The 25,791-nt window shown below is 39.1% G+C and overlaps 1 protein-coding gene across 1 annotated transcript in view; it reads right to left on the reverse strand.

The window, feature by feature from the left end:
- Positions 1–499: 499 nt before the first annotated feature.
- Dsc3 (desmocollin 3) overlaps positions 500–25,791 on the reverse strand; it is a 37,155-nt gene continuing 11,863 nt past the window's right edge. Inside the window, exons 7-16 of the mRNA XM_045134592.1 lie at positions 23,472–23,606; positions 22,933–23,118; positions 16,053–16,312; positions 15,785–15,927; positions 13,764–13,988; positions 10,525–10,749; positions 8,423–8,544; positions 3,490–3,744; positions 713–755; positions 500–630 (exon numbers count right to left, since the gene is read on the reverse strand). Of these exons, the coding sequence (XP_044990527.1) occupies positions 729–755; positions 3,490–3,744; positions 8,423–8,544; positions 10,525–10,749; positions 13,764–13,988; positions 15,785–15,927; positions 16,053–16,312; positions 22,933–23,118; positions 23,472–23,606 (1,578 nt within the window). The 3' untranslated portion in view covers positions 500–630; positions 713–728. The remainder of the gene's footprint in view (positions 631–712; positions 756–3,489; positions 3,745–8,422; positions 8,545–10,524; positions 10,750–13,763; positions 13,989–15,784; positions 15,928–16,052; positions 16,313–22,932; positions 23,119–23,471; positions 23,607–25,791) is intronic.

Consider the following 25,791-nt stretch of genomic DNA (forward strand, 5'->3'; position numbering starts at 1 on the left):
GGAAGGGAACATAATTTAAAATGTAGAAAAAAAATCATTATATAGATACACACTCTTCTACTTATGATAAAGTAAAATAGCACTACTCTAAATAAAAATATTGTTAATTCAAAAATGCATCCAGTACATGTGGCCTCCTGGGCATGTAGCTCAGTGACACAGCACACTGCTGATCCCAGCACACTGGGACCCTGTGGCAGACCGGGAAGTGCAGCTCGTGGCCCCTGCCCAGCACAGCAAGATAGTGAGAAAAGAACAGGAAAAGATCAAAGTTCCAAGTACAGTTTCTGCTCAGTGTGTGACAGTTTCAGTCTAAAGTCAAAATATCAAAAGTCAAGGACTCTATGTAAATTGTAACTATATTTTATAGTAGTATTTTTTTGAAACCTCTAAATGTCTGTCAAGGCTGTATTGAATGATAGCATTATAATATTATCTCTTTGTGCATGTTTCTGCTAAAGTAAAAAATTTAGGTTCTAAATTGTTTAAAAAGTCGAGTCCTTCTTCCTCCTGTTTTTCACTGCAGCAGCCCACCGAGCCGGCTGGAGAGCCCCTGCCCTCGTAGCTGTACGTGAGGACGTAGTCTTGTGACGGGATCTGGTCTTCGTTCTGGTTACACACGTGCAACTTCTGCGGAATTAAAAAAAAATAAAAGATTGTATTATTGTTTTAAACAACGTCAACATATGAACATAAAATGTATTTTATTTACCTTTTATGTTTAATTTTTAACCAGTGTGTCCTCTAATGGATTCCTACACACAAAAAATGCACATGATTGGTCTATATTACAACCATATCATAAGTCAGTATATGTTACATTTCTAATAGTCCATAGAAATAAAAATTATGTATACAAATGCTATATTTATGCACAAATTATCATGAGTTATTTATCCCAATAGTTTATATCCAGAGGTCAGGTCAGAAGTCAGGTCATGCCAAGCATATGGCCACCTCTGCCATCAGTACTGGGTCCCACTGGCCTATTTTCCAACTTGCCAAACTTCTCTGCCACCTCCATTTCCATACCTGTATCTGCATGTCCACCCCATAGCTTGTTTGGCTGATTTCAGGTATCAAGTGTCCTTCTTTTTAAAAAAAAATTTACTTTTTTATTTGTGATGAAAGGGAGGGTAAGAGGGAGAAAGAGAGAAAGAGAGAGAGAGAAGGGGGGCACTAGAGCCTCTAGTCACTGCAAACAAACTCCAGATGCATGTGCTAACATGTGCATCTGCTTACATGGGTTCTGGGGAGTTGAACCTGAGCCCTTATGCTTTGCAGGCAAACACCTTAACCTCTAAGCCATCTCTCTAGTCATCAAGAGTCCTTCTTAATAACCTTGTAATGACACTGAGAACATCCCTAAGCTTTGCTCCTTCCCAGCCTGCACTTACATGAACACTAAGTGTCTTCAAACAGAAAATAAATAATGAAATAAATAAATAAAAATACTAGGAACATATGACTGACATCCAAAAGCTTTCTCCCACAGTATTACCTATTTGTTCTCCACCTAAGGATTAAAGGTTTATTTCTGGCCCAGTGTTTTCTACAAAAGCTGTGATGTTCTCTGATACAAGAGGCAGAAGGATCACCAGAAGGAATATTTATTCCAGGATCATTTTACCCTAGTTGCACATCTTAATCACCTTTTGTTTAAAAAGAAAAATAAGGGCTGGAGAGATGGCTTAGCGGTTAAGCGCTTGCCTGTGAAGCCTAAAGACCCCGGTTCGAGGCTTGGTTCCCCAGGTCCTACGTTAGCCAGATGCACAAGGGGGCGCACGCGTCTGGAGTTCGTTTGCAGAGGCTGGAAGCCCTGGCGCGCCTATTCTCTCTCTCTCCCTCTATCTGTCTTTCTCTCTGTGTCTGTTGCTCTCAAATAAATAAATAAAAATTTTAAAAAAATATATTTTAAAAAGAAAAATAAAATTACAATCTTCTACAATGAAGCCACAGCATTAGTTAGTTTTTAATTTTTATTTACTTATTTTTTGGTTTTTGGAGGTAGGGTCTCACTCTAGCTCAGGCTTCTGACCTGGAATTCATTACATAGTCTCAGGGTGGCCTAGAACTCACCTCCTACCTCTGCCTTCTGAGTGCTGGGATTAAAGGCATATGCCACCACACCCAGTTTAGCATTAGTATTTTTTTTTAATAAATTTTTTTATTTTATTTATTTATTTATTTGAGAGCGACAGACACAGAGAGAAAGACAGATAGAGGGAGAGAGAGAGAATGGGTGCACCAGGGCTTCCAGCCTCTGCAAACAAACTCCAGATGCATGCACCCCTTTGTGCATCTGGCTAACATGGGACCTGGGGAACCGAGCCTCGAACTGGGGTCCTTAGGCTTCACAGGCAAGCGCTTAACCACTAAGCCATCTCTCCAGCCCTAGCATTAGTATTTTTAAAAAGCTTTCCAAGGGTTTTGATGTAAACTGAGAAACACTTAGTTAATTTTCTTTCTTTTCTTTACATAAGAATGGTATGTTTGCATAATGCTTTGAATATTAAAAATATTTACCAGGTGTGGTGGCGCATGCCTTTAATCCCAGCACTTGGGAGGCAGAGGTAGGAGGATTGCAGTGAGTTCAAGGCCACCCTGAGACTGTGTAGTGAATTTAAGGTCAGCCTGGGCTAGAGTGAGACTCTATCTTGAAGAACCAAAAAAACATAAAACAAGAAAAAAAATGTTTCATATAATGATGACCATGGCTATTAAAAGTATATTAGATAATGCAAATGACTAAAAATAAATTTCAAATGTCCTCATCACAAAATCAGCTGGTATGATTGAATAATGTTATATTGTGTACTTATGACATCACCTACCATACCCTATAAATATACACAATTATATAATTAGTCAAGTTAGAATTTTAAAAAGCAAACTTAATAGCCAGGAGGGGTGGGACACACATCTTTGATCCCAGCACTAGAGAACAGAAGTAGAAAGATCAAAGTGAGTTCAAGGCCAGCCTGGGACTACAGAATGAGTTCCAGGTCAGCCTGGGCTAGAGTTAGACCCTACCTTAAAAACACAAAAACAACAAAAAACCAAACTCAGTAGCAACATGAATTGTGGGAACCTTTTGCCTAAAACTGCATTCAGATGTTTATGTTTTCACAGTAAGATATATATTTGATTCGGGAAATTTGTGATCGTGAGAAACTAAAATTTGTCCTCAGACTCTTCTTTATTAAGAGTTCATGGAACAGTTACCCACCTAAAAATGTGATCTTCGTGGAGAATATTAGAAACCTCTGATCTTTATAGGATTTTAGAAACTAAGTAAAAATGTCAGGGGAATTAAAACTTTTAAAATTAAATAATGTCACAAAATCAAAGTTTTTTTGTTTTTTTCAAAAAGCAGAGTGAACAAGAGAAGGAATATGAAACAATTGCCAAAGTGTTCTCTGAAAACCTACATCAACTTCAATCTCTTATCTGTCACCACTTCAGAGGTTAAAAGCCCATGAAACTCACCTCACCGAGTCTGGGCTGAGTGAAGTTGTGCCACTCTGAGTAAGTGTATCTGCAGTTGTCCGTGTCCATGTGTCCCCCCCTGCAGGAATCCAGGGTGTGGTGGTGCCCAGCGCCCCGGCAGGAGTCCAAGGTCTGGTGTCCTTTCATCATCTCAATGGTTTCCTGCCCTCCATTTCTGATTCCAGATCCCAGGGTCCCGCAGAAACCTGGGCTAGAGTTGTTTGCAGTCTGTGTGGTGAATCCGTTGGCGGAACACTACAGTGCAGAATGACAGGACAGCAATCACGTTAGGAGGAAAAGAACTCCAGGTAAAAGCAGAGGACGTGAGACGCAACCTTGTTATTCAACCTTCCCTCATTCCTTCAGCAGATATTTACATCAGCTTTGTCTAGACGCAATGCCATAGGGATGCAAAGATACACAGGGTCCTGCAGTGGCTCAGGAAGCCCTTATTCCAGTAAGACAGAAACACATCACTATTTTAAGAATGTGATTGCCATGCTCCCAAAATACAGAATGCTATAGGAGGACAGCACCAGGACATTAAAATTCAAGCATAGGAAAGAGAAGTCACACAGGCTGAGGAAATTTTGAATAGAAGGATGGAAGACCAATACGATTTGGGGAAAGGATATGACTTAACAGTAGAGAGTCAAAGAGCAATGGGATATTTGGGTTCCTTAATGGCTATGACAGAAAAAAAGAGGGAGAGAGAGAAAGAAAAAAAAAAAAAAAACAAGAGAAAGAGAGCACTTAAAATGAAGCTTGAAAGGTTATATAAATCCAAAGAATAATAACAAAAGATCTATGTGCCATGCAAAAGTCACTTGAAACTTTATTGTAAAGATTAGAGAAACTTAATCAAGCATTTTAACTTACTGCAGGGAGCAGTGCATTTTAGAAAGAGCATTCTGGGCAGCAATGTGGAATATAAATAAGACAAACTGAGCATCATGGAGATCATATAGGGTCACCAAATTGTCCCAGTGGAGAACTAATAAGAACCCAAGCCAACTGGGATGGACTCCTTCATTTCCTGGTAGCTGGATATGTCGTGGTGCCAAGGAAAGAGTCAGAATTCATTGTTTTTGTTCTTCTTGGACATGCAGTTGGGACCTTTTGCTGAAGTGAGAATTTGAACATGCTTGTGAGAAAGATGAAGGTGGGCAATTCAGTGTGGAAGTGGTGAGCTGGAGGAGCACTGGGGATGTCCAAGATAGTTATAGGACTCTGTGTATTTGGAGTTCTGGGGGAAGGCAGTTCTGATCTAGAGATACAATTCTGGAGTCACCACCAAATAGGTGGAAGTTGAAACCACAGGAAGAGTGGAGATAAACAGCTGAAACTGTAGACCAAAATTTTAAAAAAGGGGGTAAAGATAGAACAAAAGGAAAAAATCATGCTTAAAGGGATGATCAAGAAAGCCAGAGCTGTGACAGGATGGGTCAAGAACTGCCATCGAGATAGCCAAGGGGCCCAGAGAGGTCATGCAGTGGCAGCAGAATGTGGTCCATGATATGAAAGGAAAGTAAGTCAGGTACAAAAAGAACTAATTCCAAAAAGAAAAGAAAGGAGGGAGGGAGGGAAGGAAGGAAAGAAGGGGGAAGAGGGAGAAAGGAAGGATAAAAATGGTACATTTATATACTGGAGTGCTATTCAGTGGTAAAGAAAAATGATATTATGAAATTTGCAGAGAAATGGGTGGACCTGCAAAGGATTTTACTTAATGAGGCAACCCAGGCCCAGAAAGCCAAACACTGCATGTTTTCCTCTCATATGTAGATTCTAGCTACAAATGTTTGACTTGTATGTGAGTTGGAATAAAACATGGTAGCAGAGGCCAGTACATTGGAAAGGGGCTATAAGGGAGGAAGGAGCAGGGAGGACTTAAGGGATTGGTACTGTATTTATGTCAGTAGAAGAACAGATTGGTGGAGGTGCAATGGCCTAAGTGAGGTCAGGGGAAGAAATTAAGTAAAGGAAGGGTGGAGAAGGGTTAATCAAAAATCTAGGAGGATGTGAATAAGCCATATGGAAGCCTACTTTTTTGGACAATGACTAGCCCCAAAAAACATAGATTGTTACTAGAAAATTTTCATTGCCAAGGATGGGATACCTTCCAGTGAGTTGTTGGCCAGGGAGGTCCCTGATTCCCCCAAAAACATTACAAGCCATTGCCGAGGCTCTTGGTTTCCCACGAGGAATAGATGGTAAGACCCTATTGCTGAAGACTCCACATATTTGGGCTGCAAGGTCACTGAAAGAAGTCATCAGTGGAGATAAATAACAGTGAACACTGCAACCCTTAAGTTTGGCCATTCAGGTCAAGTGAGCCAATGGATACAATAGAGGCATGTCTGTTATGGGAGAAACCAACTACTCTCTAATTCAAGTGGAGGTCCACTCCACAGGAAGGCATACATGCCTGATACTGGTAATCTATGACAGGGGAAGTCATGAGCCCTAGGGGTGTAACACTTGGTGGTGTCTGACTAAATGCATATATTATTCTCACCAAACTGCCCTGAAAGCACTGTACTTAATGTTCATAGTCATATATGAATGCTGCTCTCACTTTTGGCTAGAGAAGCTTCTCTTTTCAGATGACAGTGACCTCTGGGATGACTCAAAAGGCACAACGGTGCTGATAAGAAGTGGCAGAGGAGTGCTCAGCACTGAAGCATCTCTGTCACACCTTCCAAGGGGCAGAGCCCATTGCCAAAGAGGTGGCAAAAAGAATGTAAGAGCCAAAGGAAGGGTAGGACTCCTTACAGTTGCAGTCTTCCAGACACAAAATAGCCTGAATACCCATGACCTCACAGTGCCTGGCACCCCCTACACAAGCCCATCAAAATAGGAGGAAAAGATTATGACGTCAAAAATAAAAGAAATTGATTGAGAGTGGGGAGGAAATATGAGGGAGAATGGAGCTGTTAAGGGGAATGTGGGGGTGGCATTGAGGGAGTTATCATGGTTTATTATCTATAAATATGGAATTTGTCAATAATAAAAATTAAAATAAAATAAAATTATTACACTCCCCTAAGAGAAAAAGTTCCCAAGATGTACAGGAATAATGATGCAGAAAAGTCAAGTGTAAATTTCCTTTCCTAAACTGGTTTTAAATTAAAAAAGGGTGGGCTGGAGAGATGGCTTAGCGGTTAAGCGCTTGCCTGTGAAGCCTAAGGACCCCGGTTCGAGGCTCGGTTCCCCAGGTCCCACGTTAGCCAGATGTACAAGGGGGCGCACGCGTCTGGAGTTCGTTTGCAGAGGCTGGAAGCCCTGGCACCCCCATTCTCTCTCTCTCCCTCTATCTGTCTTTCTCTCTGTGTCTGTCGCTCTCAAATAAATAAATAAAATATTTTTAAAAAATAAAATAAAATAAATAAAAAATAAAATAAAAAAGGGTGACATGGAGGGGAGTGGAAGAAGACAAGAGTCAAAGAAACACTTGTGACAGTGAAAATGCTTTATTACGTATTAACAAGCACTGGAACTTCACTCCAACCCTGAGGGCTGTAGCTCCTAAGTTACTCATGCTATCCTCAACCCCAGCTCTAATTAGGAGCCAGGCCCAGATCTCATGATAAGATTCCATTACAAGCAGGTTCACCAGAGCTCCATCTTCTTACAAATTTAATTATTCTTGTATTTAATGTGTAGAGTCTCTAACTGGCCTGACAGACTTTTATGCACAGAAGATTCACTAAACCAGAAATAAATCTACAAAATTCATGCATGTTACCTCATAGACTCGGGGAAAAATACCACATAAGAAAATTGCAAAGCAGCCACTTGGTGGCAGTGCTAACCCTGTGTTTACTTAGGCTGTTGCTACAGTTAGTGAACAAAAAAAGAAGAAAAGAAAAAACTTAGCAGGCGTGGTGGCATACACCTTTAATCTCAGAACTAGGGAGGCAGAGGTAGGAGAATCACTATGAGTTCAAGGACACCCTGAGACTACAGAGTGAATTCGAGGCCAGCCTGGGCTAGAGTGAGACCCTACCTTAAAAAAAAAAAAAAAAAAAAAAAAAAAAAAACACAAGAAAGAGAGAGAGAGAGAGAAACAAAGAAAGAAAGATCTTTATTATTAAATCTCCTTCATGGCCATAAGTAATACATGTTCAAAGATAGATTACTAGTAAAATAATAGTTGTAAATAAACTGAATTTGATGCCAATGCTGTTTTTTTGTCCTCAGTTCCTTCTAGACCTCCACCTTTATCCGTCAGTGGTTCAGAGTATCAGCTACTCCTTAGAGCATCTGCAATATACCAGCTATAAATTTCCAACCTAATCCCAACCTGAATGTCTTACCTGAAACTCTGACCCAAAACTGAAAGTGTCACCTGCTCTTATTGTATTTATGAGTTCATATATTCAATATGAAATTTTTTCAAGATGTGTAAAAATTTGCAGATGATCATCTTCAGATTCAAGTTAGTAATTTCAATCCCCCTCATAGAAAGATTATTAAGAAAATAGGTGAAGTATCCACTCATCATCAAATGGAAAAGAACAAATATTCAGGGGCTGGAGAGATGGGTTAGCAGTTAAGGCTCTTGCCTGCAAAGCGAAGGACCCATGTTCGATTCCCCAATGGAAGCTGGAGTACAATGCCCAGCTTCATCATTCCTCTAACTATTCTTAATTTGAGCAGAAGTCTCTGAATGATCCTGAAGCTTTCTATTTTTTTTCCCATGCTCCAGTGATTTTCAGATCTTCGCTCTCTTACAGAACTGGGGTTAGAGACACACGTGCCCACATCCACCTGTTTATGTGGTTCAAGGGATTGACCTCAATTGTCTCTCGGGCCTCCTCAGCCCCTAATGCTTTCACAGGAAGTCCTGTTAACCACTGAGCAATCCTTCTGGCTCCCGTTATTTTTAAAATGATAAATAATGGTGATGAAATAGTCACCATCAGTTACTCACCACCCTGTCATCTCCTGGTGCTTCTGTGTTTGATATGATTAAGTTTTGCTGTGCAAGGTCTTCAGGAAACTTCTTTCCTTTTCTGGCAGTAACCACTCCGCATACTAATGTTAGCAGTACAGCTGAGGAAAAGTAACAAAAATAACGGTTGTTTTTAAAATGACATACAATAAAATATATGCAGAACAAAATAGTCAACCTTTCTTTTTCATGACTTAAGAGCTTCCAGAAGACAATGAAAGCAATAGTCATGGCTTCCCACAAATTATTCTGGCCTTTCTATAAAATGCAAAGTGATTATATGTGTGTTGTGATAGTTTTCCTCTCTAAGATTAGATTAAATTCTGTCCTCCATGTGAAACATGAAGTTATGAACATGAGTTAATAAATATGACTTTTTAAAAATATAAAATATACTATTTAAGTCAAAGAAATAAAACAGAATTACTGAATCCCAAATTAACAATTTGCCTTCTGAAAAATAATAAAGAGCATATTTTTCTCAGAACAGATTTATCCTCCAACATCTTAATTAATCTTATTTTTACACTTATTGATTTGGAATTTTTATTCTGCATCATAAATGGAGGAGGTTTAAAATATACGATAATGAAGGCACCAGTAATAACAGTTCCTTACAATGATCTATAAGACCCTATATGAGATTGGTAAACTAGGGCCCCACATACAGTGCACCATAGGTTTTTGAATGGTCTAGGAGTGAAGATTTTTTTAAGCTTTTAAATGGCTGAAGAAAAGCAAACAAAAAAATAGCAATATAGCATGACATGAAAATTCCACAAAATTTATATTTTAGCATGTGTATCTCAAGTTCTACCAAATCATCACTTTCATACTTTAAGTGACTGCTTTCTTGCTACAAGCAGATTTGATTGGTTTCAGTTGGCACCATACAGCCTTCAACGCTTAAGATACACACGCTCTGGTCATTCTCAGACATGCTGGGCCTCTCCTCACACCCTCTGTGCACTGCCTTTCTGGAGCCATCGCCCAGTCTTCTTCACCTCATTGACCTCTGCAGTAGCGTCCATGTCACTCTCTGATTTCTTTGGACATAAACCCAACATGCAACCTTTGGCCTGACTCTCTGGAGCTCTTCTCCCCAGGTATCCCACGTGGTCAACATCCCAAAATCATCAAAGATCATGTTTTCATGTACACCTGACCTAATGACCTGAGCATCTGCTGCAACTTGCAACTACCAGCACTGATGCCCTCACACGCCTCTGCAGACCCAGGCTCTTCCCGACTGTACTCTCCCTTTTCCTTGAGGCTTTCATTGATGGATTCACAGCAGAAGGCAGATTGTGTGGAGTCTTCCGTTTGTTTTTGTCTATTTTGTTATCTGATGGATTCCAAGCACCTAAGACCGTTTCTGGAATTTGGTACATATTAGAAATGTCAAGTGCAGATTCCTAAGAGGTCTACATCCAGTAACTCGACTGTACTCTGCACAATAGGCTGTGGTGATTGTTACTATAGATGAGGAAGCTGAAAGACAGCGCAGGTCACATGGTTTCCAAGTGACAAGGCTGGGGTACAAACCTGGTTTGGCTTGTCAGACTTGCCAGTAAGCACCATTCCTATCATAAACCAGAACTAACCTGGGCTTAGAAGTCTGGACTGAAATAAAAGCAAATAGAAACTATGGTGTCACTGAGAGCCATACAGCTTGTAAGAAGGAGATAACAGAATTCAAAATTTGCAAGATATACGCAAGATGAGTTTGCTGTGGTCTGAACACCTCCCCTGAATCATAGCTCAAAGATGAGAAGATGTGACATGAAAGTAGCATTTCATGGACTTTCATATTCAAGGTGTTTTACATTAGTGAGGAGGAGCACTAGGAAGGACTAAGAAATAAAACCTAAATGTAGGCACACTGAGTGCAACTTATAGAACTTTTGACAATTCTTTTCAAGAGTGAAATCTCCTAGCTCAGGAAGAATCATGTTCTCTTCTACATGAAAGATTCAAGCAGAACCAGCTACAACACAAAGGAATGGGCCAAAGGGAACTCATCTGGGTCTGAAAGATATGTTCCTGAACTCAGGTCTTCCCAAGGTAGAGGAAATACTTACAGAACAGTAGTGCTATGCCCAGTAATATGGCAAGGATGGCCCACTTGCCCAGCGCTATCCCTGCACTCCTTGAACTGGCCACGCACTGGCTTGGGTGAACGCAGTCGCACAGGTTCACTCTCAGCACTTTGGTCGCAGATTGGCCTGCTCTATCTATTACAGTAATGGGAATGGCGTATTCTTGGACTACTGCATTCTTCCGATAGGACAGACGGGCAGCTGTATCTGTGAGAAAATAAAGAGATGCTTCTTAACGATCATTTATTCTTTCCTTAGCATCTGTTTCACCACTCTTGCTTTCAATGAATCATCTGCCAGGTGAAAATAAACACAAAGGGAGGACCATCTTCAACACTTTTGGGGACTGATACTACCTTAGATGTATTCCCTTGAAGGCCCTAAAGAGCCAATTGGGAGAGCCAAACTGGTGGTGCATACCTGTATTTCTAGCATTCAGAAGGCTAAGTTAGGAAAATAGTAATTTTGAAGCTAACCTGGGCTACATAGTGAGATCCTGTCTCCAAAAAAAGCATAATAAGGGCTGGAGAGATGGCTTAGCGGTTAAGCGCTTGCCTGTGAAGCCTAAGGACCCCGGTTCGAGGCTCGGTTCCCCAGGTCCCACGTTAGCCAGATGCACAAGGGGGCGCACGCGTCTGGAATTCGTTTGCAGAGGCTGGAAGCCCCGGCACGCCCATTCTCTCTCTCCCTCTATCTGTCTTTCTCTCTGTGTCTGTCGCTCTCAAATAAGTAAATTTTTAAAAAAGCATAATAATTTAGCATTGGAATAACCAAGTAGCATACCACCCATATTTAATATTCTTTTATTTGTACAGACTGATAATATTAGACTATCTTTTAACATACAGTTCAAGCATTCTCCTTAATACCAGTTTATATGGTGATGAGAAATTGACACCTTCTAATATACTCAGAGATGTCTCCAGTGGACATTCTTTTAGCCACTTACCTGCCACTATCTGTCCATTACCCTTAAAGGTAAAGCCGTTTTTCAAAGTTCATGATACATCTTAGGTGATCAATGCATTGAATTTAAAAGTAATTGCCATACTAGCAAGCTAAGTATGTCCTGCCAGCTTAAACAAAAACCAGTACATTGACATCATAACAATTTGTTTTTATCATCTGTAATAGTTAATTATCTCCAATAGTCTTTGCAGTTTTATTTATTGATGTTATTCTCAACTTACCAAAATTTACAATCACTTTCAACAGCAATTAAAACCACCTTAGGTTTTTCTACTAGAGCAAATAAAATAGCAAAGCAGCCATACTGGAAATCACCTGGAATTTTTTGTCATAATAAATGTACTTAACACTACTATTTTGACTACACCTCATACCTGAAAGCCTCTGGATAAATGCAAATCATTACTTGGGTTTCTTTGGAATGTTCAGGACCACCAGTGTATAAGGAAAGGTTTTTCAAATCTCTGTCTTTCATCAAAACCAGATGGTGAGTAGCTGGAGAGATGGCTCAGCAGTTAAGGCACTTGCCTGCAAATCCTAAAGACCCAGTTTTGATTCCCCAGGACCCACATGAGCCAAATGCATAAGGGGAGCACAGGCATCTGGAGTTCATTTTCAGTGGCTGTAAGCCCTAGCACATCAATTCTGTCTCTCTCTCTCTCTCCATACATACATACATACATACATATATATATATATGTATGTATGTATATATGTATATATATATCTCCATATCTCTCATGAATATAAATAAATAAATAAAATGTGGAAACAAAAACAGATGGTGATCTATAGCCACACTGATACATTCACAGTTGTTCAATAGCCCCTGGGTTCCTCACCACTCAACTTTCCCTCTTCAAATTGTGTTCCTGTCACCAAAGTCAGCTTTGCAAAGCATACATCTTGACGAAGCATGCCCTCCCTCTGCAATCCCAGTGCATTCCTGCTGTCTTTTCTGATCAAAGTGACAGTCTCCTTAGCCTGAGGCATGAAGCTATTCACCACTGGACCACCTTTCTTCCTATCCAAATGCTCAGCATTCCTAAGAAAACCTTCTAAACTCTACTAATAATAAATTACTTATTCCCATAGATATTTTTGTTTTATGCATATTCTTTCATGAAAATATTGAAAAAAAAAACAAACACTCTAAGTAGTCAGTACTTATTAGGGACTGAGCTCTGTACTGTTAATGCAAAGGTGGGTGACAAATGCTAAGATAAATGTTTTTGTTGAAAGAGAGAAGTAATGCAGGTTCACAGTGCCATCCCTTGTACTTTAAGAGGACATCCCAGAACTCCATCATTTTGGTTGAGGTTACCTGTCTTGTGCATTTATATCTCCAGAATCTGAAACAATGACTAATCTTTTAATATCAAGGGATATTTAGTACATTGGAAGGAGGTTTTCTAGGTAGAAGAAATGACATGCACCGAAGTTCAGCAGCATGGAAGAGCATGACAACAGAGTGAACAATGAACTGTGGACTAACTCTACGCTATTACAACCTCCAGATACAGATATCCTAGGAGGATGTGGACTGAATCTAGGCTAGTACACACCCAGAAATGGTTATCCTAAGAGGCAACTCCTGAAGGCTACAATGCCAACTTCCCTCACTGGGAGACTTGGCATGGTCCTTTCTTACAGCAGACTCCTTTCTTTCAGAGCCTGTTTATAATCAATGCCATCTATTCTACATATATTCTGGTCATTCTGTACCTGACTGGAATTGCTTTAATATACAACAACGGTACTGGAGGGATGGCTTAGCAGTTAAGGCACTTGTCTGCAAAGCAGAAGGACCCAGGTTTGATTCCCCAGGACACATGTAAGCCTGATGTACAAGGTTGTGCAGGCTTCTGGAGTTTGTTTGCAGCGGCTGAAGGCCCTGGTATGCCCATTTTCCCTATCTCTCTCTCTCTCTCTCAATCTTTCTCTCTCTCCCTCTCTCTTTCTCAAATAAATAACAAAATTAAAAAGAAATACAACAACAAAAAGTTCATGTTAACAATAACCCACCCAATATTTTAACAAAGCTGGTTTTTCTTTGCTGTAAGTACAACTTTTGCCTGTATAGAAGTTATAACTTAGCCATCATATGTAACAGTCACAGTACACCATTTGTAAAAGTTTGATTTAACCTTCTAAAAATTTTGCATTATACTTTGTGTAAGTAAATGAAGAAATCCATCTTTTTAGTTATTCTGTTGTAACAAAGCATACGGATAATTAGTTTGGTTAAGTACCATTCACTTGTTTGAGAGTCCATATCCTATTGACTTCTGGCGAGGGGTTTGCCAGGTTGAATTGAAATGGAGGACCATGGATGGGTTCATCAAGATCGACAGCTGAGATGTCTGTGTACCCCATCTTTGGCTTGCAAATGACCAAGTAGTCTTGAAGGATCTCTGGCGCATTATCATTCACATCCTCAATGTTCACTGCAAGCGTTCCAGTGCATGACCTGCCTTCTAAGGAGCAAGAGGAGCGAGGATTAGTACTGTTTTTAAATTCTTGTCTGTCAATTTCCTTAAGGGAAAATTAAATGAAAATCTGTATTTTTTTTGATGTACACCCAAGTAGAGAAAGCATGCTATTTATCTTTCTGAGCCTGGCTTATTTTGCTTAATACAATGATGTCCAGTTGAATCCATTCTCCTGCAAATGACATAATTTCATTTTTATTCATGTTTGCATAAAATTACATTTCCTACATGTACCACATTTTTGTTACTCATTCATTTATTGATGGACATCGAGGCTGATTCTAGCTCATGGCTAGTTTGAATAGTACAGCAGCCATAAACAGATGTGCCAAGATCCCTGTGGTACACTGTCATATACAGTCCTTCGGGTATATGAACCATAGGAGTGGTATATCTAAAACCTATATATAAAAAAAGCTTTAACTGATTACTAGAAGAATGAAGATTAAAAACATGACTGCATGATGGGGAGATGACTTAGCAGTTAAGGCGCTTGTCTGAAAAGCCAAAGGACCCAGGTTCGATTCCCTAGAACCCATGTAAGCCAGATGCACAAGGGGGCACATGCATCTGGAGTTCATTTGCAGTGGCTGGAAGCCCTGGTGGGCCCATTCTCTCATTCTCTCTCTCTCTCTTTTTTGCTCTCTCTCTACTTGCCTATTTCTATCTGTCTCAGATAAATAAAATAAATTTTAAAATATGAGTCCATACTGTAGATATTCTAAAATGATTACTACTGTAACTGACAATATCAGATATAAGTTTCTACAAATCATTTACCAGAATTATTATTAAATATTGGTAATAAATAACATAAATCATAAAGTCTTTCCATTGGATCCTGGAGCAGATAATAATAAGCAATTAAGTAATGAAGAATTTATTTTGTCCCCTAGATAAATTTGACAAATTCAACCCTTAGGGGGATATTTTTAATAGATGATGTCTAAAACTTCTCAACCAGAGATTCTGATTTAATTAGTCCAAGGTAATATCAACACATTGGTAATATTCACATTAATGTGAAGCCAGAGTAGAGAAAATCTGGGTTACCTCAAGAATAGAATTCATGTTAAGGGTTGTCCTGACCTAATAATGAGCTAAACTATTTAAACATTCAATGCAGTGACAATGATCTGGAAGGTTCTTGTAGGAACATTGCTTTGAGTCCTGGAGCTTAGCCTGATCTTTGTCCTTTAACAAGAGCTGTGTAAGAAGCTATGGTCCTACCATGGAAGAGCTATAAAGACAAATGTGAGATAGGTTCTTTAGCTGAGATGGTGATGTGAACCTATAACCCAAGCACTCTGAAGTCAGAAACAGAAGAATTACCGCAAATTCAAGGGCACCTTGGGCTACAGAGTGAGTTCTAAGGCTAAGAAGTTAAATCCAGTCTCAGAAACAAACAGCAATAATAACACACACACACACACACACACACACACACACACACACACACACACACACACACTTGGCCAGACATCTGGAATCGCAGCACTTGGGAAGGAGGGACAGAAGAATCAGGTATTCAAAAGCATCCTTAGCTAACTACTGAGCTTGAGGCCAGTCTGCATCACATGAGACCCTATCTCAAGAATGGAAGAAGGAAGGGAAAAAAAGAAGGAAGGGAAGTAGGGAGGGAGAGAGAAAAGAGAGAACTAGGTTCTTGTCACCAATTTCCAAGCATTTCATATATTTATCACAAATTTAATTCTATCCAAGAACAAGTACAATATTTTCTCACATTCCATTATAAAATACCAGGCTTAAGCAGTGGTTACCTTGGTCTATTGCCATGACTGTGATATTGTATGCATCATTTTTGGGACTCATGGCTTCTCTGTCCAGGACTTTGGAAACTGTGAGTAACCCTGAAATTTCATCAATACTGACCCACTCTTTAGGATCCTGTAATTTTTTGTATCTGTTAGTGAAAAGAAGTAAAAATCGTCTTTGGCATCATAGCATGTTTAAAATAATTAATCTGTATCAAGTATGACAAATACATTACTGTTGGTTTTGGGTTTTTGTTTTTTTGTTTTTTTTTACCTTAAACCATTGCTATTTCTAGTTTCAGGGTCATAGGCCTTGTAGCCATTGATCTTTGACCCCACAGCTGAGTTTTCTTTGATCTGTATGTATTGCGCGGGGGGACTGCATTCAGGCCCTTCATCCTGATCCTTCACAAGAACTGTGACCAAGGCCCGGTTCATGGTCAGCACTCCGGTGGCCATATCTCTAGTGAAGGGAACTTCATTGTTGACTCCAATCTCCAGGATCACTTGACGGTGCTCTTCATAATTCAGTGGCTTTGAAACAAAAGATGCATAACGATCAGCATCTATGTGAGATGTCAATGTGTCCACAATTCAGCCACACTGGCTGCTATCCCTTGCTGCAGACAGACGGTATTCTATACTAACCTACCTTGAGTGAGAGATTCCCAGGAATTTCTAAAAATGGTTGTATAGAGTTGTAGGGAAAAAAAAAATCTGACTTTTACATTTCATCCTTACCGAGAACTTTCCTGAAATTGCTAAAAGAAAAAAAAAATTCTTCCATATCTACATGAAATCTTTAAAAACTTAGAAATTTGCCCAATCCTGGTGTTTGAACTGAGGACCCTTCATGACCAACAACAGTACTGTCCCCACGCAGGCCCATATGCTACTGCTGCTTCCACAGAACAAGACAATACAATTAGCTTTACTGAACTAAAATAAATATACCTGAGCCACCCTTGATTTAGTCTACTGATTTTTTTTAAATTTTTTTGTTTATTTATTTATTTGAGAGCAACAGAGAGAAAGAGGCAGAGAGAGAGAGATAGAAAGAGAGAGAGAATGGGCATGCCAGGGCTTCCAGCCACTGCAAACGAACTCCAGATGTGTGCGCCCCCTTGCACATCCGGCTAATGTGGGTCCTGGAGAATTGAGCCTCGAACCGGGGTCCTTAGGCTTCACAGGCAAGCACTTAACCACTAAGCCATCTCTCTAGCCCTCTACTGATTTTTTAATCCTTCAGGATATAAATGAAGGAAGGATGTACTTCTCTTGTACGTGATGCTGAAAAGCTAGGATATTGGAAAAGGAGTATTCCTTTAGTGAAATTAACATACTACCTCATTCTTTATTTTTAATTTTTTTTATTTTTATTTATTTGAGGGCGACAGACACAGAGAGAAAGACAGGTAGAGGGAGAGAAAGAGAATGGGCGTGCCAGGGCTTCCAGCCTCTGCAAACGAACTCCAGACACGCGCGCCCCCTTGTGCATCTGGCTAACGTGGGACCTGGGGAACCGAGCCTCGAACCAGGGTCCTTAGGCTTCACAAGCAAGCGCTTAACCGCTAAGCCATCTCTCCAGCCCACTACCGCATTCTTTAATCAATAAGATTAGGCATTACTGGGAACATGGGTACCTAGAAGAGAGGTGAATTTCAAATGCCGTGATTAAGTTGTGCTTGATTTTTTCAAAGAGAAGATGTTTCATTGAGGTTAAATAGAGATGGAAAGTGAAGGGCGGTGGAGGTGGTTCAGTCAGGAAAGTGCTGGGGAGGTAGAGACAAGCAGACCCCTGAGCTTGCTAGCAAGCCAAACTAACCAATTTCACGAGTGCCAGCACTATGAGAGAACTTGCCACATAGAAAGGTAGGTGGCATCTGAAGGAACAACATCTGAGGCTGCCCTATGGCCTACACACATACATGTACCCTCACACATACACGTTCTTAAAGAAGCAACTATTGACACAAACATTTTCATAGAAAAAGAATAAGCTACTTTCCAAGATCAGAGCTATCAACAGAGCTCTGTGATGAGCATTTGAAACCCACCTTTGCATTTCCAGTATAGATTTTCTAAGATTTGGCAAAAAAAAAAAAAAAAAAACAGAAGAGAGAATGACAGGACAAATGCAAATTTTGTTGGTTAAAATGCTGGAAAATACTGTGACTCAAAAACAGGGGTAAGAGTTAATGAAGAGAAAAAGGTATTTTAAAGTGAACCAAATTAAAGTTATAAGAGGAAAAGGCCCTTTTGTGTCCATGAAGCCATTGCTTTGTTAAGCCGAATGACTCAAATATGCAAATAAGAGAACGTGCCCCGAGGACATGAAGCTGGGAGAAAGGAGCCACATGGCAAGGGCTCTGCTCCGGGCAGGTCAGGATTTGCACTCGGGTGGAAAGGACCAACATATGCGTTCTGAATGGATTAGGCATTCAGCTGCCCATGTATGTGTGTGTGGGGGGGGGGGAGTGGGGGTGGGGACAAGACACCTCTATAAGCTACCTGGATTGTAGCATATTACTTCTCTTTGATTCAGCCTCCTCCTTTGGGAATGCAAAGCAGGAGAGCTACAGCCATCTGTGCCTATTGTAAAAGTGGAATCAAATAAACCTTTAGGTTCAATGCCATTGGGGTTTCTCCTACTGTGTTTCAGGATGCGAAAAATAAATTATTCTTGCAAAACAAAGGTCCAGTTGATAATAAAACTTGTCAGCAATTATACAAAAGAAAAGGCTTATGGAAAAATCTCATATGTGGATATGGCTTCAAATCCTAAACATAAATTAGAAAGCTAAAGCTCAATTAAGACATAACACTTAAAAGTAACTACCATGTAGAAATATCCATATCCTTGAATTTTCAGGAATTTAGCCTATATTATGAATATATACGTGTATATGTGTGTGTATAGTTATTCATTAGAGAATATAAGTATTTTTTCTTTTCTGGCAAGGGGGGGTGGTGGGACCAGGACCTCCAGCCACCGCAAATGAACTCCAGATGCATGCTCCACCTTGTGCATCTGGCTTACATGGGTAATGGGGAATCACACCTGGGTCCTTTGTTGGCAAGTGCTTTAACCACTAAGCCAACTCTCTAGCCCCAGAGTATATTTTGACATAAAAAAAATTTCCACTGATATTATTTAAATCCCCAATAATATGTAATGCATTAAATATTTTACACTCATGCTATGGATATTACAGTTTAATATCTACCTATAAAATGAAGAAAGTATTTACATCTACTATGATAATGACCTTAGAAATAAATTATTAAATGAAACATCATCTAAACTTCCATAGATATAGATCAAGCTTAAAAAATACAGAATTTCCAGACTGGAGAGCTTAGCGGTTAAGGCACTTGCCTGCAAAGCCTAAGGACCCATGTTTGACTCCCCAGATGCCACATAAGCCAGATACACAAGGTGACGCATGCCCAGGGTCACACATACACACAAGGTAGCAAATGAACCTGCAGTTGGGTCACAGTGGCTGGAGGCCCTGGTACGCCAACTCACCAGTTCTCTCTCTCACTTTTGCTCTTATTCTTGCAAAAAGAAAAAGGCCAGTTCGCCTCAAAAAAATGAAATTTCCATACCATAAAATATTCCACATGCAAATACAATATGATAATATTGTATAAGTGTTAAGAGGGGAACAATGTATTTGTTTCAAATAGCAAACATGGTAAAAACTAAACATTTCTATATGGAATAACAAATAAGTAACAGCAGGATTTCATTGATTCCTCTAGGAAGAAAAGAATAACTGGGGAAGTAGCATGAAAGCAAGAATTTTCAGTATCTACTTTGCAGTTTTGAACTTTGAAGTTTATAAATGAGCTGTTTATTTGAAACAAAATAAAAATAATTTATTCACTAACCATAAATTAAAGAATAATCTATTTATATTTAAACAAGCTTGCTTACATTAAGCACCAGTTAGATCTGGCATTTAGTAATCAATAAATCCTAAACATTGCTGCTAATGTTGGTTTACTCTACAGACAGGAACATAAGAATATATTTGGATTCTATGAGAAGAGTATTCAAACAGCCACTCTGATGAGGTACCTACCAATTGCTATGTGGGCTTAATGTGGCATGAAGTTATGTAAAGATCCTGAACTCTGGGACTATACAAGCCAAGTTTGTATTCCAGGATGGATAATCACTAGGTTTTCCTTTCAGGAGCTGAGTTTTCGTCACCCTCAAGTTGCTTCATATTGTCATTTTTATGGTTATAAATTTAGAATATTAATATTTTATCCTAAAGGAAAAGTTACAACTAGATATGTTACATAAAATCCCTAGCATCAGTCATTGCTTGTGTCATACAATGTTCTTGGTTCATAATAAGTATTTTAAAAAATATGGGGGCTGGAGAAGATGGCTTTGCAGTTAAGGCATTCGCCTGCAAAGATAAAGGACCACAGTTGTATAAGGTTGTGCATGCATCTGGATTTTGTTTGCAGTGGCTGGAGGTCCTGGTGTGCCCATTCTCTCTCTCTCTCTCTCTCTCTCTCTCTCTCTCTCTCTCTCTCCTTTCTCTCTCTCTCTCTCAAATAAATAAATAAAATATATATTTTAAAAATTTAAATACTAGATGTATTTCATAGGTGTAGGAACATAAATTATGTTTTATGTAAAGCTTTAGGAATGCACGTACCTAATTGCAAATGTAAGTGAAACTATATTATGTTACAAATAATAAAAATAAATGCATGCAATGTCTACTGGGGAGAAGGTTTTCTATAATGTTCACATATGAAATGAAGAGAAGGTGAACCAGAGACAAGGCAGGAAAGTACATCACCTCTCTGCACTCTCTCCTGGATGATCCCCAGAGGTCCTCAGAATATTTTCACTAGACTTGTCATTTGAAATCAGAAGTATTCTAGGATCTAGGCTATAATTTCCATGACAGTTGTAAGAACATTTAAATTTTTTAAATATTTATTTATTTATTTATTTATTTGACAGAGAGAGAGAGAATGGGTATGCCAGGGCCTCTACCCACTGCAAATGAACTCTAGATGCATGGATCACCTTGTGCATCTGGCTCACATGGGTCCTGGGAAATCAAACCTGGGACCTCTGCCTTTGCAGGCAAGCATATTAACCACTAAGCCATTTCTCCAGCCCTCCAATTTTTTTATAGTAGACACTCCTTTGGGAAAATATCAAATACTTTTGCATATAATCAGTGATTATATTGCTTCTTTTCTAAAATATACATATTTGGAGAAAGTTTACTAAAGACAATCATTTTTAGCCATATAAGAACCCTAAGATGCAAATTTCCCTATCTCTTTACCAGAAAATAAAGAGAATTAAAGATAATAATAGTAGTGCACCCATTCTTTCTCTCCCTCTTTCTGCCCCCCTCAAATAAGTAAATAAATAAAAAAATATTTTTTAAAGATAATAATAATAATGGTCTGGTATAGCTTTCTTCATGAGTCTTGAGTCTGGGCCTTGAATGAGAGACCTAACTTAAGCTCATCCAAGGGCAGAGAAGAATCATTCTAAAAGGTACAAGCTTGAATCTTATGTCATAAGTTACTACAGTTAGCATGGTTTTTCTATTCCAGAACTCAAAGAACTCTTTTAATCTTATCTCCAGAAAAAAATAATAAATAGATAATATGAATATATAAACTAAATTAATAAAATGAGTAAGCCAATAGGTAGAAGGATAAGCAGGGAACACCTGACACAACACTTCTGCTACAGATTTATCAATGCTGAAGCCGAGAAATGGTGCTTGGCAGCCCCTCAGCCCACCCTTAACTTCAGCTGCCCCTGAAGATCTCATTAACACTGATTCTGATTTAGTTCTGTGGACTCGAGGTTTCTAGCAATGACGGACAGTGCCTTCCACCAATGGCAGGCCCGTCCCACCACAGAAGTACCAACAACAGAGCTTAGATACTGAGAATGGGAAGTGAATGGTCAGCCACTCTGGCAGTTGTGAGCAGATAGTTCTGAGATATATCCCTCAGAGTTCCTACTGTCCCATAACTCACCTTAGTGACTCTTTTTCCTTCCTTATCTTATTTCCCAGGCTTGACTCTGTCTTCCACAATATATCTAAAATATCTTCTAAAATACCCACCTATACTAAGATCCTTGTCTTGGCCTTGGTTTTCTTAAGAGTTCAAATTTAAAAAAAAAAAATGGTAGGAAAACAATTTGTGTCATTTGATTGTTTTCATCCCTTCTACTGTCAATATAAAGCTTTATTTTTGAAGGTAGGTAGTGTTCACTGTTCAATTTGAGTAGACCATATTATAGACAACTGAAATGGGGAAAAGCTTGGGGATGAATGAGTAGAATCGATGCTTCACGTCTTGACAAAACTTAGCTGTAATATAGAACTCTGAGAACTTGTACAGAAGAAGCAACTAGAAATACTAGGCCTATCTATCAGCTTCACCACTACTGCATTAATGATAGGTAACTGAATATCTGATATGCCTGCCCACCCATTATTATTTCCTGTTCCAGGCTAAAATTACAAATACAAATATTCTTGGCAAACAGAACCTTTCCTGCCCTCAAAATGAGCCCAAGAAAGCAGCATTCAACCAAATACCAATACACAGAATAAAGAATAAATGCACTCAGTGCTGGCTGAGGTAATCTTGTATTCCATCCTCAGTACTGCACATTAAAGGATCAGATTTAACTAGACATTCATCTTAGGGGGAATTAGAAGAATAAGGTTCTAAATTATATCACCGAAGGATAAACAGAATAGAAAATATTCTCCAAACAAGGTAGTCCTCAAAAGGACATAGCAGCATATAAAAATAATGGTATACGTTCTGAGTTGTGTTAGAGATAAAACCAGACCCAGAGACAGATGTGTGTTATAAGAATGACTTGTGCAAACTAGAAGTACGAGCTTCTGAGAACTAGATGTCTCTAAATATGAACACTCTGACACTGAGGATACCAAGATAGTCATAACTTTGAGTGTTCAGACGTACACTAGAAAATCATGGAAGAGAGACCGACATGGGGGCCATCAGACTATATAGTTCTCTTTCAACTTGTAGAGTACATGATCTGAAACTGCCTAGCTGATTAAACTATTAAGTGTTGAATGGCTGCTCAATTCTTACTATATTTTTACCTTTACAACACACAGAACACCTTCATTAGTGGCTGGGTCTGTTGTGATTTTAAAACGTCCATTTTCGTTTCCTTTTAAGATGGTAAAATTTGCCCTCCAATTGGCACTGTTAATTAAGTCCTTATCTTCTATAGGTATTCGCAAGATTTCCACGTTATATGCATTCTCCTCTACCGATGCTTCATACTAGAAAAAAAGAACCGGTTAGAAAATGTTCCTTCTGCTCCAAAATTACTTAGCCTTGTAATTTTTGCATAGATGATTTAAAGCCATGAATCACAAATAATACAATACTTTGTGAAATAATCTTTTTGATGAAAAACTCCACTACAAATGAATAACATAGTTACTGGTCATTAACAAGAGAAAGATAACATAAATACCAATGTGTCTATAAAAGTGATTTGCATATTATGTATTTAAACTTTAATTTTATTTACAAATAAACATGTACTCCATGTATGCAAAATGTGTTATGAATTTAGATTAAGTAGCAAGTAAAAATCAACCAAAGATAAATTTGGGTATGAAAAACTTACAGCATTTTGTCTGAATGTGGGTGCATTGTCATTCGAATCTTTCACTGTTATCATACAAGTAGATGTGCTGGTCAGTCCAAAAAACTGACCATCCATGTCTTGGACTTTCACTACTAATGTGTACTTGTCTACAACCTGAAAGAAAATCAAGTGTTTAATTATACTTGGCCACTTGTTTAAATTCATAAATGAAACTTCCGTTGAATGCTCTTCTATTTGTATATATATATACACTTTTATTTGATTTCATATTACGTATACTCTCAAGAACTTGGTAGAGAAGAATAAAACTGAAGAAGCAGTATAATTACATTACAAAGAGCCATAGTAAGAATTTAGATTTATGCTTTAACAGAAAGTAAAGGAAAATCTTATGACGGTAGGAGCAGTAGCACAAAATAAAAACACATGAGTCTATTAGAATATTCTTTCTTTTTTTATTTCATTTTTTTTCCTCTCCAATTACCTTTCTTGTCTCTTCCTCATCATCATCCCACTTCCACTGAGCCAATCCCTCTTCCCATCTAGTCCCTTTGAGTTTAGAAGGCTCTTTGTGAAAATTAAGCTTCATTTGGAATGAAGCAAGCTGAACAACAATCAAAGCAATCCACTACAGAATTCCTACAATAGTCTCAGACAGACATAGAAAAGGGGAGAGAGATTTTCTTGGGAATTAGAAATTGATTAGTCAAACTTAGATGGAAAGAAGTGGTTGAGTATAATGTTCAGGAGTCCCACTAAAATAGGCAGACAGCCCCATCCTGAGTGAGCACAGAAAGTACAGAATGGGTCAGATCTCTAAGACAAGAATATTCCAGACGTGTCAAGGAGGACTGAGAACACAAGTTTTGCTTTGCCCATGTAAGATTTTATGTGCTGAATGGAAATCTACAGGGAAGAGATTGAGAGGTGTCTGAACAGCAAGCTCTTTCCTTCATAGACCATGACAAGAGGTACAAGTGAGGAGGCATCTCGTACAGATGGCAACTAGAATCATGGCAAGAATCGGATGCCCATTGCTGGAGAAATGGCTTAGCAGTTGAACGCTTGCCTCTAAGCCTAAGGACCCCAGTTCGAGGCTCGATTCCCCAGATGAACAAGGTGCCACATGCATCTGGAGTTCATTTGCAGTGGCCAGAGACCCTGATGTGCCCATTCTCTCCCTCTCTCTCTCTCTCTCTCTCTCTCTCTCTCTCTCTCTCTCTGTCTCCCACTCTCAAATAAATAAAAAATAAAAACAAAAATTAAAAAAAGAAAAAAGAATCGGATGCCCAGCAGTGAGTACAATAGGAGTGAGCTGAGGAAGTCCAGAGTAACAGCCACTCAAGGGTGAAGGAAAGAAACCAGCTAACATGGACTATTTAAAGGGAAATCAAAGGAGCAAGAGGAAAAATGAGAAATCCAAGGAAGAAGAGCTATGTAAGTGCCAGCAACTGACGGGGACATGAGGTAACGCAGACGGGGATCCTTAGCAGGTCCCCTCCTCCTCCGGTCCCTGATGCGGTGATGGAGAGATGAGGACTCTTGTTTTGATGCACTGTCGCTATTGCTGCCTTTTGTTTTCCAGTTCTTCCCCCGCCCGTTCTGTTTGTTCACTTCTCATTTTCAGACCCCTTTCTCCCCATCCCTCAGTCTTCAATGAACTTGGTCTTCCTTCCACGTTGTAAGTCAGTGTTCCCATACTGACACACTGTCCCCATAGGGTTCAAGACACCTTGTGTCTGTCATCTAAGTTCACTGATTCTTTCTCTATCTTGTTTATTTCTTCAGTTGTTCTGCCCAAAATGTTTGTTTCCTACAAAATCCCACTAGAGTTTTTTTTTTTTTTCAACAGACAAACAGACCTAGGTTTTACCCCTCAAACAAATCTTGTAATCTTTAAAATTTCTAAATTTCATCTGGATTAATTGATGAAAATTAGAAGAAAGCCTTGTCTTGATTTGGTTACCTTACCATTTTTACGTGCTGGAAGGATACAAGCCTATGTGTATCGGTCCTGCAAAACTTGCCTATATGCCACTGGCATTATAGGCATCCCACAAATGCTCTAATGCTACAAAAAATAAAATGATAAATAACACTCATGCTATTTTATCACTTGTAGATTCCCCACATTCCCTTTGTCCTTTGCAATGAAAATCTATTGATTCTTTTTATATATAGTTTTTCCTCTTTTCATATCAACCCTTCATTCAATATTTTTCTAGCTGTAGTGGGGACCATTGAAGTCAGCATGTACATATGAAATGGATTCTTTTGCTTCTGTTACAATGCCTAACTCTGAGTTAAACAGACTGAGAAAGTGGACAGCAAAATAACA

Source organism: Jaculus jaculus, chromosome 15 (assembly GCF_020740685.1).
Source record: "Jaculus jaculus isolate mJacJac1 chromosome 15, mJacJac1.mat.Y.cur, whole genome shotgun sequence".
NCBI classification, from domain to species: domain Eukaryota; kingdom Metazoa; phylum Chordata; class Mammalia; order Rodentia; family Dipodidae; genus Jaculus; species Jaculus jaculus.